At 36.4% G+C, this 14,982-nt stretch overlaps 2 protein-coding genes across 5 annotated transcripts; one reads left to right on the plus strand and one right to left on the minus strand.

Annotated features, from left to right (window-relative positions):
- Window positions 1–10: 10 nt before the first annotated feature.
- Window positions 11–10,565, minus strand: LOC130797601 (DNA mismatch repair protein MSH6). Its single transcript, XM_057660250.1, has 21 exons — window positions 9,438–10,565; window positions 8,584–8,677; window positions 8,379–8,481; window positions 8,241–8,294; window positions 8,051–8,125; window positions 7,895–7,963; window positions 7,663–7,746; window positions 7,026–7,220; window positions 5,361–5,905; window positions 5,141–5,270; window positions 3,934–4,022; window positions 3,674–3,852; window positions 3,374–3,576; window positions 3,191–3,292; window positions 2,342–2,504; window positions 1,903–2,192; window positions 1,679–1,816; window positions 1,224–1,303; window positions 961–1,060; window positions 679–808; window positions 11–553 (listed from the first exon to the last, which is right to left on the minus strand). Exons 1-21 carry the CDS (start codon window positions 10,303–10,305, stop codon window positions 321–323), a joined length of 3,924 nt encoding a protein of 1,307 aa, XP_057516233.1. The 5' UTR covers window positions 10,306–10,565; the 3' UTR covers window positions 11–320.
- Window positions 10,566–11,740: 1,175 nt separating this feature from the next.
- LOC130798291 (pentatricopeptide repeat-containing protein At5g14820, mitochondrial-like) lies at window positions 11,741–14,361 on the plus strand. 4 transcript variants are annotated; one of them, XM_057661216.1, is made up of 2 exons: window positions 11,741–12,147; window positions 12,265–14,361. In XM_057661216.1, exons 1-2 carry the CDS (start codon window positions 11,913–11,915, stop codon window positions 13,989–13,991), a joined length of 1,962 nt encoding a protein of 653 aa, XP_057517199.1. In that variant the 5' UTR covers window positions 11,741–11,912; the 3' UTR covers window positions 13,992–14,361. The 4 variants fall into 4 exon arrangements, with proteins under 4 accessions (XP_057517199.1, XP_057517200.1, XP_057517201.1 ...); XM_057661217.1 differs by having other exon boundaries at window positions 12,388–14,361; XM_057661218.1 differs by having other exon boundaries at window positions 12,442–14,361.
- The last annotated feature ends 621 nt before the right edge of the window (window positions 14,362–14,982 follow it).

Here is a 14,982-nt window from a genome sequence, read left to right on the forward strand (position 1 = left end):
ATGATCAGAATGACCTACTCAAATGTGGCGAAATTAGTTGCCAAAATAACAAAACAAGCAATGTCATGATAACATAGATCAAGGATATGCCACAATATTTTTGACATTGCTACAAGTACATTAATCATGTACAAGATTAGAGCTACTAACTACCTGATATACACAGCAAAACTCAAACCTCTAGTCTATTTATGCACAGGACCAGAACAAATGACAAAAATCTAATCCTGGATACGACGAGGCTTATGTGCAAGCGCCTCAATTACCGAGAGTCTAAAACTCACCCGCCATCCACCAATGACTAACTATATGCAAATGAATCAATGTTGTTCCAAGAGAATCCTAGCTTGTCGCTGAAGCTGAACAAGTGTAGCAATACTTGATTTTGAGGAGCTATTATTTGAAGTACTACCAAACAGATTATGGAAGAGCCTGAGGGTCTTGTCCTCCAAACTTCTATCATCTGTGTGTAAGTTTTTTTGCTGCCTACCATAAACAGACTCAAATTCTCTCGACTTGGTAGCAGCTTTATGAAGTACACTGTCAGGAATTCCTGAAAGATATGGTAGAAGTTCAAACTTAAGGAACATCAACAGAATGATGGGGAGACGATTATGTTATTAATCTTCCAGCCAAACATATGGTATACTCAAAATGCAAGAAATTTCCTACACTTACCAGCTAGCCGTGCAACATTGACACCATAACTTTTAGGACAGGCTCCTGGCGTTAGCCTGTAAAGAAATGTAACTTCTTCGATCCCTTCATCACCTTTTCCTACTTGACATGCCATATGACATAGATAGACCTATAAATAAATACATTAAGAGGACAACTTTAGAGAAAAATCACAAAATCTTAAATAGAGTCAAACATTAACCCAAACTTATAGCTACAAGAGTACAAGCAATAATTTCAACCAGTGGAAGAACAGTAGCAATCAAGAGAACAAACATTGACCTTGGGATCTCTTTTGTAATCTATTGATAATCTGTGGTAATGAGTGGAAAACATTCCACGACACTGCACGTTCCGAACAAAGTGGTCAAGAACCGACTTCCTGTGAAGATACAGTAAAGGCATTAGAAAACAGCAATTAGAAGAACTGTATAGTGCATATAAGTGTCAACACAGCTAGGTATTGAGATATCAACGTTAATTGTCAACACAATTTCTAGACATTAAGATAGAATTTCTTCCTACTAGAGCTTCAAGGTGCTTACGCAATTGCTTGTCCATCTGACGTTGAAGTGCCACGTCCAAGTTCATCCAACGCTACAAGTGAATTGCAGGTCGCAGAATTCTGTTCAATCACATAAATGGCAATTGAGTGCAAAAAGAAAAGGGAACTAAAAATGCTATAGATTTTTAATTACACAAGATCTTGATTGATAATCTAGAACATAATCCGATATTGATGAGATGAGACGGGAAAAACCAAAAAACTATTCAACAGCAAATAGATTGTGTCGTTAACTGCTAAGGAGTTCAAAACAAAATAAAAAAAATAAAAAAATAAAAAAAGTTTCCCAAACCAAGGCAAGTAGAGGCTGGGAGAGCCAGGCCACTTATATACTCGATGCATTATGATTTATTCAAACAAATGTGAAAAAATCACAGCAAACTTTAACTTAATTCCAAATATTAGATAGATGCATCAAACAGAACTCATCCTCACCAACATCGATGCAGTTTCGGAAAGCTCTGTTAGAAATGTGCTCTGTCCTGACATAATGTGATCGTTTGCTCCCATACGAACAAAAATGCGGTCAACAAGTGATAGTTCAAAGTTTTCTGCAGGGACATATGCTCCAACCTGAAATAAAGCCAGCAGTGAGAAGGAAAAAATATGAAACTTTACAACTCTTAAATTTAAAAATATACTTGGTGTAAGAGGTATACTTGAGCCAAAATAACAGCCAAGCATATTTGACGAAGAAGTGTTGATTTCCCACCCATATTAGGACCAGTAAGCAAGATGAAGGTAGCATGATTAGAGCCACCTATATTAATGTCATTGGGTACAAATGTACCCCTGCCTAAAGCATCACTTCTAATGATTGGATGACCCAGACTTTTAGCTGCTATATGAGGTACTTCATTAGTACTGCAACCAGTTGAAATACTTGGATGGCATGTTGGTCCTTCATAGTAATCAAAAGCAATTACCAAGCTCATCAAAACATCAATTTCTGCAACAGCAGCACTGATTTCAGCCAAATTTATATGAACTGAATGTGGTGGCATAATTAAAGCATCTGTTGAACTACATGAAGAACGGTAGACTCTATCCATAGACTCAGATCACAAAATGGAGAAGTATGTTTAAAGAACCATATACCTGCAACAATTGAAACCAAATTTCTCCACTTTGTATGATGCTCACAAAAGCGTCCAATTAAATCTTGCAAAATGCATTTTAGTTTGGATTCCTTTAGAGCTCTGACCTGTGTTAGCTCTCCAACCATCTTCCTGATATATGGCGACCAATATCTGGAGAATCCCTGTAGAAATCAAGGTCAGAAACTCAGTAGAAAAATCAACTAACTGGCATTTAATCACACTAGTAGATCTAACTGGTATACATAGTGGAAAGCTTTGATTTCATCTTCAACTTCGTACAAAAGAAATTGTCCATTAAGTTCACAACCAACCGATGCAACACATTCTCCACCAACTAATGGAAGTACAAAGTGGTCAAGATGTATTTAGTTTTACCACAAAATTCTCAAATGGGTAGAGCGGTAGAAGGAAAGAGCTATAGAAGCCAACATGGTACTCATGCCATAAAATATCAGGAGCATGGAAAGAAATGAAACAAATTAAGAATCGGACTAGTCCGCACAGAAAGATTCAAGTAATTTCACTTAGCTTCACATCACAGTTATAATCCCAAACATTTCACAGGATACAAGTTACTGACTAGTTATGATTGTAGTGTCAATTACTAAATCCCACAAAATTTCCGCTATTCAAACTTCTAGTATATGATGACTATTGACTTGAGTGTCGGTCACGGACATTCTCACCTTCAATCATTTTTATTTGCAACGTCATTAATGTGGTATCAATATTGTGAATGTCACATAAGAGAACACCATATAAAGCTAACTGCAATTAACAGGAGTCGGGAATACAGCAACTATAAACTACATTAAATTCTTTCAGGATTAAATTCCTTTGATCATACCTTCTTGGACGACCGTAACTCGTAGTCCTTTGGAACACTTTCTTTTAAACTGTCGGGTACTTCTAACAGGTATGAGTCCTTTCCTACTGTAACATATGTTATCTACCAAGATACAAGGAGACGAGATAAGAAATTACATAAGAAAGCAAGAAAAACATTAAAGTGTCAAGCAATGTCCTTTACCGAAGTGTTGCCAAATATTTTTTTTTGTTCCTTGATATGCTGTTTCAAATTAGATTCAATCTCCTCAATTCTTTTACAGGCTGAATCATATTCTGCATCAGCTCCTTCACGAGGAATTATACGACCCATACTAATAGCATCAACCCAATCAAAGGCATCCTGAAATTGCTTTAAAATGGACTTTACATCCGGAAAACCTTTGCCTGCATATTATGCACAAAAATGATAAGTACAACAATGATAAACACAACATACAGATTAATCAGAATATATGAGAATCAATCATGCAAGTAAAGTTACCTGGAACTAACAGATGATGCAACAATTCAGACTTGGTATCATCCAAGATGAAGGTTAGAGAAGAGCATGCCACAATCATTGTTTCACAACCACGTAATGCTGATATGAATTCTTGAAGTTGTTTTTTTGCAGCATCTTCGTACAGAACAATTTTATTTGCATTCCTCCCATTAGCTTCACTGCATCACACAGAGAGTACCAAAATATGACCTTGTACGTCAAAGCAAGTAATGAAACAAGTCCCAGGGATGTTCACTCACCTGCTAGCAAAGAGGCGTGTGAGCAACCTCTCCATGTCTGGCAACGTGGACAGCTCTTTTCGAAATTCAAGCACACATGATACATTTCCCTAAAACAGAATAGCAATCAAGAACCATGATCTACAAGAGCCACATCTTTCACAAGAAACACAATAAAAAAATGCATTAACCAATTAGCCTAGTCTTCAAGTGGTCTTTCCTTTGATTTTGGTTTGTATGGCTGTCCTCCATATACAAACACTTAGGGTGGGTGTGAGTTCAAACGTGGGTTTGTTCTATCGGTTTTTTTCTGGGTTAATTCCATGGTGATTTTCTCACTTCTGATCATATGGCTGTTCTCCTTAGGGACTCGCCTAAAGTAAATGAGGTGCTGTTCATGGAGGGGAGAGAAGGCTGGCCTATGGAACCCATGGTGGTGTCAACAGCAGCTGAGCACCCTGGGTTAAAGTTGGTGTTTGATGGCAGAGCCTAGGGTTTTATTTTCTTTCCTCTTGCATAGTTTGGGCCATTTCCTTCGAGCCTTGCTTGGGCCTACTGTAGCTACTATGTTTTATTCCTTTTCTAGACTTTTCTTGGTTGTTTAGCTTTTGATTGGCTTGCGAGAGCTTGATCATTTGGCATTCGCTAGACCTAGGCTCAATTTCGAAAATTTGTTGTTTAGAGATTTGAGTCTTTTTGTCTCTCTTGGGGGGGTTCCCGTTGTGCTCTGTACGCTCTTTTGGTTAATACTATGACTATAATGGCCAAAAATTTAGAACATGTCATGATGCTTCTAGATAAGGTGGTGATAATGAGGAGCTAAGAGGCCTGTTAAATTTAATCATGAGGATGACAGCTAAAGCCTAACTAAAATTCTGGACGAAGAACATAGCACAAAGGCAGCAATTTCTGATTCTACTATATACGCAGTAATCAGGGGCATATCATGTATCTAAAGACAGAAAACCAGCAACAAGACCAAAGGGGAAAACAGTGGCAGCATGTTTGCACACCTAGATATTGTGGTTAATTATTCAAAAAGACTTCTCAAATTATTATTAAATTTTGCATTTAAAAGATGAGTAGCACATTCCAGTACTCTAATTTATTATTACAAGAAACTGAGCATGAGGCATATCTTTGAATTTAAGTTAATCTATGTCATGGGAAAATAAATTTCAAACCTTGATGTCTAAAAAGTTTATAAAGATTAGAAGTTAGACCATACCCTAAGGCCTGCAATAGCATCTTGACGTTCCCTAATCGACTCTGCATGATATAAGGGTCTTGCAAGCCATGTTTTTAGCAGTCTCTTCCCAAATGCAGTCACGCAATGGTTGAGCTGGGAATACAATGTCCTTCACAAATGTAAAAATTAAATCAATTTACACAAAACCCAATGTACCAAAACTAAAAAATGCCTAGTCAAAACTTAGAAAGAAACTTACCCAGAGGAGCCACCATCTCTACTGTTCTCAAATATTTCCAAGTTCTCCAATGCAGAAGCATCTAACACCATATAAGGTTTCTGAAAAACATTACGGAAACCAGAGCATGGAAGTGACTCAAATTTTGCATATCTAAGCAAAGTTTCATCCAAAAAAGCCTGCTTCAGGTAGTAAAGGCTGCCTCCAAGGGCTGATAATGCAAGACTACCATCTCTACCAGCACTTAACAGCTCATTTACAACATCTGGCAGGCAACAAGACTCGTCTTTGATGTTGGAGTTGGTGGCATCAGTTGCTCCCTCTTGAGCTGCGGAAACAGATGAACTAAATATGCGACTGTAGATATTCTTGACTTCCCGAACAGTTCTATCACCATCCCAAAATTCGACAAGCGGAATCAACTCATTGACAAGCGGATTTCTAGTGTATCTCACAAGAACCCTTTCAGTCTTAGTACTAAGCATATTAGCAGGTTTAATAATCTCAACAGGCCTCAATTCAGATAGAAGACAGCATAATGTACTGCACTCTGGATCATCCTTTATCTGAAGAAGGAAACACATGTTATGATCAATAAAAATATATCAAGCGTCTCTCTCCCTCTTTCTAAGGGAGTACGAGGGGAGAAGACACCAATCTAAAGCTAACTTGTTGAACAATACGAATAGATTTTAAATTTAACTAATCCAACAAAATATATTCTTGTAGAACAATGAACACACAAGTCAAAGTAAGACAGAATATATGAAGTGTAACTTTAGCACAAATGAGATAACGAGAGACACTATAGAGCTAGAAGAGAAAGAAATCACTCCAAGTAGATGTTTCAAATATGTAGGGTCTATATTACAGAGTAATAAGGACATCCAACAAAATTTGACCTATAGAATTAAATGTGATGGGCAAAAATGGAGAGCGGCTACTAGGATATTATGTGATCGAGGTATGCCCCTAAAACAAAAGGGCAAGTTCTATCGAACTGACCATAACAACTATATGGATTAGAATGTTGGGCTTTTAGAAAGGATCTTAGTATGAAGGAAGATGAGAGTGGCGACGAATGCTTCGATTGATTAGTGGGCATACCTTGAGGCTTGAGGGATGGAATTTGAAAAGAAGATATAAAAAAGGGTTTAGAAGTTGCAGCTTTATAGGAAACAACGAAATAAAATCGTTTAAAATGGTTTGGGCATGTGCAAGAAGAGGTATTAGCAAATCGATAAGGAAGATAGAAAGTCAAAGGGCAGGAGCGGAAAAGGATATGAAGGATTCACACTTGCAAATTGAGATTGTAGAAAATTGGAATAATGAAGAAGTTGATCTTGATCCATATGGACGAACAATTGAAACTGTTTTATTGATATATTGGTTGATGTAGACGACTCCAATCTTTTGGGATTAAGGCTACGTTGTTTTGTTCATTGTTGTGCAAGAAAAGGGTGCAAGGCAAAAACAGAAGCATTTTAGAGAAGAGTTTAAACAGGAACATAACTCAACAAATTTGAAATTCAGTATCAAACTGAGAGTTCAATGAGCCTGTCCTAAGCTGCAATTCCACCTTCCAAAAGTACTTTAAGCAACATGGGACCCCCTATTACCTATATTAAGCAAAATGGGATCCCCTATTACCTATTAGTAAGTGAGTGGCATGTTCAAAAGACATACCTGACCGATAATTACTCGGCTAGTAGTCACATCAACAATGCAAACACCATATGCTCGTCCTTCTTCCTTATCAGAAGAAAGTTGACAATTTTCAGTTACTGACATTATGTATGAAGCCTCTGGATTTGCTGATAACATCTCTCCCTCCGTCAACGTTCCTTTTGTTACAACAGCACATACTTCTCGTTTGACTACCTACATGTTCAAAGGCGAGAAGTTATAGGACTTGCAACTAACAAATAAGGTCAAAATTAATAAAACAAACAATGCAATAGCATCTAGCACAAGAATGAGGGGATCAACTAGTCAATAGTCCCGATCATTAAAATAAAACACTTTCTCACTAATACAGACTAAAACAAGTTATATTCTCCTAATCTAACCTTTAAACACTGCCATGAAAAAGGAAATTTTGCATTGAAAAACCATATATCTAAGTTTTAATTTTTTTTTCCCTTTACTATTAGCATTATATGAATGAGCTATTGGCTCATGTAGCCAAACCAAATCTTTTGGGATTAAGCTTTTGCCATTGTTGTTGTTGTATTAGCATTAAATGTACACGAGGAAAGGGGCAGACGAGTGTAGTATATTAACTAAGAACTCAATCCAAGAGAAAAACATGAGTTGTCCATACCTTATCTTTTGAACCCTCTTCTTTGCGGCGCAAGTCAAGCTGAGTTGGAGTTTCGGTTTGCTCCACTACAAGGACACGATAACCCTGACATAGCAAAATAGATCAAGTAAATCCAATTTCTCAGCAAAGATCATGTTCTATAAAACATAAAATAATATATACGCGCATTTAAGTAATAACATATAAAAAGATCATATTGCAGTTAAACAAATTCAACCCATAGACGACAAACCTTTCTTGCTAACTTCTCTACATTGATTGAGAAATTCTTCTCAGGGAATCCACAATGTGGTTGTTCTCCCTGGCAATACAATAATCTTCAAACTTAGAATAACAGCAATATCAAGATTGGACATAGATCCTCAACAAGTATTACACAGGAACATACCTTCATATACTGTAGATCAAGTTCTTTCACACCAATATGTGCATCCATTTCGAAAATCTCATAGAATTTTCCCATCTAATACAACAGTTCAACCCCAAGCAATACACAAAATACACTTGATTTGTCAGAAACCAGAAGCCATTGAAGTGAAAAGTACATATTGGACATGATAAATGTAAATATGTAATACCTTAAAGAAAATGACCTTGTCCATATGCTTTGCTTTGAATTCCCACCATTGTCTCTAAAAAAGAGACAAGAACACAAAATAAAACAAAGTGCACAGCAACATATTATACAAAGCGTTAAAAAATATCCGCATATTCACCTGACCGCCTGTCAAACTTTTCAGAAACTGAGGGGGCAAATAAAGAGTTCTGGAATCATAATCTGCATCGCCAGGACGTCTCTTGTTGGCATCTCTACGATCTCTACAAAAGAGATACAAAGACAGTTTAAGAGATCATCTTTTATCTTTTATACAAAAAATGTGCACCAAGGTCAAACAAGTTAGATATTGAACTATCACATACTTTCCAAGGAATGGAAACTTCTTTTCTTCACGAATACCAAACCTCTCCAATGCATCAGTATCCATGCAGTCATTAACATTTGCCGGTTTTGCCTCTGCAGAAGACAGATCACAGACAGAGTGAATGAGAGTGCAGGAAAACAAACTAACTAAACAAGCAACGCCATGAGAGGAGGGTTAATTCATTTATTTTCATCTCGCTATAAGTAGGAAATTCCGAAATCATTGGGAGTCAAATTTGATAAAGCTTTGTTCTTGCGCCATCTTACCAAGACAGGAAAACCGGATCATTGTTATTTGAAATAATGAGTACAAAAATATATCAAAAAAAAAAAACAAAATGGCCATAACAAAAGCAGCTGCAAGCATGCAAGTTAAAACTATGCAAGACTGTAATAGTTGATGCAGAAAGACATTCAATACATTTGCAAGTTAGAAATAACAAACGACAAACCCAATCATCATAGCCAACAGCAATGCCTCATAACAAAGCAGGGTTAGTATTCATTGCATCAATTTTTTGCTGTCTAGAATTGAATAAAACAATGTAAGATCCTTAATCCAAAAAGATAGACAATCCCAACGCTTATCGAGCCATGCTCTAAGGGTAATGACCTATGAAAGTACGAATCAATGATCGAAATATTATAGAAATTTTACAAATAAAAAGGTAAATTATCACATTCATCATATAAATCTAGCTTATTCAATATCAAAACCAGAGATGCAACAAAGTCTTGCTCCACAAAACAAAATATAATACAGCATAGCTCATTATTAACACTGTATAAAAAACTTTGCACTATCTAGCACAGTAGCATAAGATAACAATGAATAAACAGCTCCATTAATTACCTTGAACATTGATAACCTGTTTGGCAGGCTTTCCACCAAAATCGCCACACACAAACCCAGCTTTTTTCGTCTTATTAGACACGGCCACCTCTGCATCACCTTGCTCACTCTTCTTCATCTTCTTCCCCTTGCCTCCTCCATTGTCTCCCTTCTTCCTCTTCAACTTCCCAACCTCCTCTTCATCCTCTAATTCCATATCCATCTCCTCCATACAATCTTTCTCCTCAACTTCAACGCCATTTTTTCCCCAATCCTCGTCGCTGGAATCATCCTCAATAGTATCTACATTCCCTGCTTCCTCATCTTCATCATCATCCACCACAATGGCTACTTTCCTTAACCTTCTCTTCTTAACATTTTTAATAGTAGAATCTCCTTCAACTTGAATCCACTCAAATTTCTCTTTAGAAAGATCAACCATTTCCTCTTCACCATCGTCATACTCAACCAAATGCTTTCCTGATAATTTATCAAACGACTTCACACTTCCTTCATACCACGCGTCATCAAGCGGCCAATAAACCCTAATATTCCGATTCACTACATCATCGCCAAACAAATTTTTAACCGAATTCGGAGAGGAAATAGAGGGGTTTTGAGCACCAATCACTAATTTAGGTTTGGTTATGGATTTAGGTTTTGATTTTCCGTTAATTGGAGATGGAGTAGTCGGCGGTGATGAATTAGGACTAATATTAGGGTTAGGGTTTGAAACCGAGGGTTTTGATAATTGGGATTTAGGAGTAGGTGGTTTAAGAGAAGGAGATGGAGAAGAAGGAACAGGTGATTTCGAGAAGAAAGAAGTGATCTGGTGTTGTTTGTTAACTAACGGTGATCTGCCATTGTTAATCTTGCGAGAAGGCGCCATTGATGATCGTAAAGCTGAAATAGAATCAAGGGAGGATGTGAAATGGAGACAGAAATGAGGGTATAATGGAGGGAGAAATGGGGGTACATTTATTTCTTGTATGAGGTGAGTGGCGGGAAGTTTACATTTAGCAGAAGAGGGACAACATATAATGGCGGGAAAAGGGCACAAAATGTGTAATTGCAGGAAACCCGGCCTTTTTGTTGGGTTTAGTGAACGATGACGATGGAGCGAGACTTTGAGAGTGTGGTGGCAATGTGGGAATGTTGTACTAGTAGCCGAGGCGAGAATGGTGGTAAATAAAATTTAGAGATGGGCATGGACATAGCTCGGACCCACACACATACGACATTAATATGATTTGTGTTTGGCACGCCACGAGCCATGCCCACAAGCCCGATCCAAAAAAGACATAGACATAACACAACACGGGACATTTAAGTGAGGATCGATCATGTGTGATCTATACAAGAATTTTAGATTTCGACTTAATTCAACTTGGAGCATGATATATGACCTCCTCATTGACACAAATGCACGACTTATCAAGCATGTCACGAGACTATGCTAATTTCTGGATATATTATATTTGTTGTGTTTATTTTTGCATTAGTGCTTCATAGTCTTTTATGTTATGATATTGATTAATATTTATTTTGTTTTTTTAATGATGTTCTCACAGAGAATATTCTACATAAGGAAATATAAATGTACGTGTGAATGATTTTTTATTGATATTTACAATTAAAAATATATCAAGTGTGATCTTATTAGATTCACCTCGACGTATATAAATTTATATTTTTATGATTTTTTAATTTTATACATATATTTATAGATATTGAGTCTCAAACATATGCATTGTAAACAGTGCAAAAAATAGATTGAAACATTAGATAAGAATGAAATGAATAATCAAAAGCTGACTATAAAAGATAATTTTTTTTCAGCCACGACATAAAATAATTTTTTTCTATTTTAAACATTACGTACTTAAAATACAAGTATTCAAACTTTTCATTGAAATAGACATATATAATTCACGTTCTTAGATTATATCTTTTGATTCAAATCAGCCAATTCACTTTCTTTTTAATTTTTATTTAAAAAAATTGATTATTAGGTAGTATTTGACATAAAAGTTTGTTAGAAGTCAATTTCTAAAGGTAATTATTGGAATAAATTATTTTGGGCAATTTACAAAAAAAAAATAGTAATTTTTGACATTTTTTCTATAAAAGGTAAAGAAAACTTTTAGTATCCCGCACAAGGTACAATTTGAATGGGAGGTTTTTTTTCTAAAGAATACGGACAAATTATACCCATTTTCCAAGTGGGGAATTTTTGTAAATCACATGAGGTATTTTTCAATGTGATTCCTTCTTACCTGATCTTTTTTTTTTTTTTTTTCTTTTAAAAAAGACAATTGTTAACCTCAACTGAAACGATTGTTTGGTTGCCCATGCTCAATTGAATCCAAAAGAATGAACAAGCCTTAATCGAAAGAAAAGAAAAAACCACCGCCATATCAATTCCAAGTCCAAAGTCCAAACCCTCATTTCAATCTCCATGGCTATGACCTTCACCCTCCTACTTTCTTCTCTTTGATGGCTACCCAATGTATTTTCTTCTTGAATAAACGCTCTCTAGCCTCCAACTGGTTTCATTCACCATTCTATCTCCTTCCATTTTATTCCATAACAACAAAACACTTTCATGGCTTCCAGTACCACCACTATTCGACCCCCTTATGCTCCTCCTACTGTCAGAGACGACTACGACATCAAAGAGGATTTCCCTTCCACAGACAACAACAACAACCACAAATGTGGTTTCTTAAAGGTAGCTCTTTGCCCTTGTATGGTTTTCATCATTCTCGTATTAATTGTTGTTTTCGTCATTCTAATCGTCAAATTTCATCTCCTCTGTCACATCCCTCTTCACTTTATCAATTGTTAGCTTCAAAATTTAAGGATTTAGATCATGGGTTTTCAATTTCACTTGCTCCAACTGGGAAGTTTAGTAAATCAATCGTAAATTCTGCTAATTTAGATGTTTTGGTTAATGGGTTTTTGATTTCAGTTCGTAATTCGAGTTGGGTGTTTCCTGGATTTGACTCAAAGAATGTAACTTTAGGTTATGGAGGACATTATAGGGCATTTTGTAGCTATAAAGAAGAGAGAGAAAGTGACGATGAGGCGGGTGATTACGATCAGGAGAGTAAAGGGAGCGAAGTGGTTTATGAGTCAAGCGCTGATCCAGAGGAAGTAAATAGGGTTTCTAAAATAATAGAGGAATTGTTTGCCTTTGATCGAAGTATGGAGGCTGTTCTTGATGATTGTGGGGTTAATTTGACTCATGATTTGGTGTTTGATGTATTGGAACGGTTTAAGCATGCTAGGAAACCCGCATTCCGATTCTTTTGTTGGGCTGGGCAAAAGCCGGGTTTTTGCCATGATTATAGGACTTATAATGCCATGTTATTGATATTGGGAAAGAAGCGGCAATTTGAGACATTAGGGTCATTGCTCGAAGAAATGGGGGAGAAAGGGGTTTTGAACATTGAAAGCTTTATAATTGCAATCAAAGCTTATGCTGCTGGTAAAGAGAGGAAGAAAGCTATTGGGGTATTCGAGTTGATGAAGAAATATGGGTTTGAAGCGGGGGTTGAAACGATTAATTGCTTGCTTGATGCCCTTGCTAGAGAGAAGCTAGCTAAGGAAGCTCACGCTTTGTATGATAGATTGAAAGGTAGGTTCACTCTTAACCTGAAAACTTATACTGTTTTACTTAGTGGTTGGTGTAGAGTGAAGAATCTAATGGAAGCCGGCAAGATATGGAATGAGATGATTGATCATGGTTTGAAACCCGATCTTGTTACTCATAATATAATGTTAGATGGATTGTTGAAGGTTAAAAAGCGATCAGATGCAATTAAGCTTTTTGAGGTCATGAAAAATAAGGGTCCTGCCCCGAATGTCCGGAGCTATACTATACTGATAAGAGACTTGTGCAAGCATTTGAAGATGAAAGAAGCTGTTGCTTACTTTGATGAGATGGTGGCTTCTGGGTGTGAGTTAGATGCGGGAGTATATACTTGTTTGATTACGGGATTTGGGAATCTTAAAAAGATGGACATGGTGTATGGTTTGCTTAAAGAGATGAAGGATAAGGGTTATCCGCCTGATGGGCGGTTGTATAATGCTTTGATCAAATTGATGACGAACAGACGAATGCCTGATGATGCAGTTCGCATCTACAAAAAGATGATTCAAAGCGGAAATGAGCCCACGATTCACACTTTCAACATGATGATGAAATCTTATTTCGTGGCTGGAAATAGTGAGATGGCTTGTGCTGTGTGGGATGAGATGATCGAAAAAGGTTGTTTCCCTGACGAGAATGCCTATACCGTTTTCATTGGTGGGCTGATCAGGCAAGGGAGATCTGAGGATGCATGTAAATATGTCGAGGAAATGATCAATAAAGGCATGAGAGTTCCAGAGCTTGATTTTAGTAAGTTTGCTGCTGACTTTTCTAGGGTCGGACGACCAAACATTCTAGACGAGCTGGGTCGAAAGATGAGGCTGTGTGGCAAGTCTGAAGTATCTGAAGTCTTTGCGCAATGGGCTCAAATGAACCAAAAACGAGTCGCAAGAAGAAGCATGGTTGACACAGATGACTAGATTTTATGAGTTGTTTCTCCGGTTGTTCGAACAATCTCATTTATGGTTCTTTGCTGCTGGCTGGTCTTTGATAGCGTTAATGTCGACATGACAACGAACTTGAAAACGGCGATTATGGGACTTGTTCCTCACGTTTATGTGATCGTGTTGTGTTTATGTTTATGTTTATGTGGAATCTGTGGTTGTAGTTTTGGAGTTCATGTAGTTGATCATTCTAAATACTCCTGCTGTGTTCCTCATGGGCATTGTTGAATTGTGTACGTTCTTTTGTGCATCCTCAAAATGTAAGTCATGTCGAAAGTCGAAACTTGTTATACTGAATGACCCGAGATACAAGATGAGTAGATGACCTTTAGTGATGTTCTCGTCATTCTGCTTTATTTTTTGGTTCATCTCATTTAATTTACTTCATTTTACGTTATGTTTTTAAATACAATTTTGATCGAGCATTAGTTATGAATTAATGGAGTAAAATTAATACATGTAAATCCGATATTTTAAACGAATTTGAAATATTGTGAAGTTATAATGATAAAAATAAACAATAATACTAAGAATCGTGGTAATATATAATAAAATCTCTCATAATTTTGGTTTTAACTAAGTGGGACTTTAAAATTGAGTTTGTGGTATCTCAATTGAAAAATTGAATTCCACGATGAAAGTGAAAAACAAAAAAGTGTCAAATCATCAATCATCAATAAAATATAATAATAAGAAACGATTTAAGATATGTGTTATACTGTTATTAAAAAAATTTTCTTTTTTTTATCATTGACAAAGAAACTTTTGATATTTGACTTGGTATCTAAGGAAACAATTAACTCAATAAAGCATGTAATATTTGTTGATTGATTATAACTATATGTAATGATCTATGAAAATACTATATTTTCTTATGTAAACCAAAAAAAGAATATACATGAAAATCTTTTTTTCTAACTTAGATAATAAATCATTATCACATAATGAATAAGCTAACTAATTTGGT

The sequence above is a fragment of the Amaranthus tricolor genome, chromosome 13 (genome assembly GCF_026212465.1).
Source record: "Amaranthus tricolor cultivar Red isolate AtriRed21 chromosome 13, ASM2621246v1, whole genome shotgun sequence".
Lineage (NCBI taxonomy): Eukaryota > Viridiplantae > Streptophyta > Magnoliopsida > Caryophyllales > Amaranthaceae > Amaranthus > Amaranthus tricolor.

What these genes read in the sequence shown, in the direction of transcription:
- LOC130798291 (XM_057661215.1), top strand. Translation starts at nt 11,913, where the DNA reads ATGGCTACCCAATGTATTTTCTTCTTGAATAAACGCTCTCTAGCCTCC.
- LOC130797601 (XM_057660250.1), bottom strand. Translation starts at nt 10,305, where the DNA reads ATGGCGCCTTCTCGCAAGATTAACAATGGCAGATCACCGTTAGTTAAC. An exon ending in ATGCTATTGCAGGCCTTAGG is followed by an intron (nt 4,023 to 5,140) that starts GTATGGTCTAAC and finishes ATTCTGTTTTAG; the next exon opens with GGAAATGTATCATGTGTGCT. An exon ending in AGTTACGGTCGTCCAAGAAG is followed by an intron (nt 2,505 to 3,190) that starts GTATGATCAAAG and finishes TGATTTCTACAG; the next exon opens with GGATTCTCCAGATATTGGTC.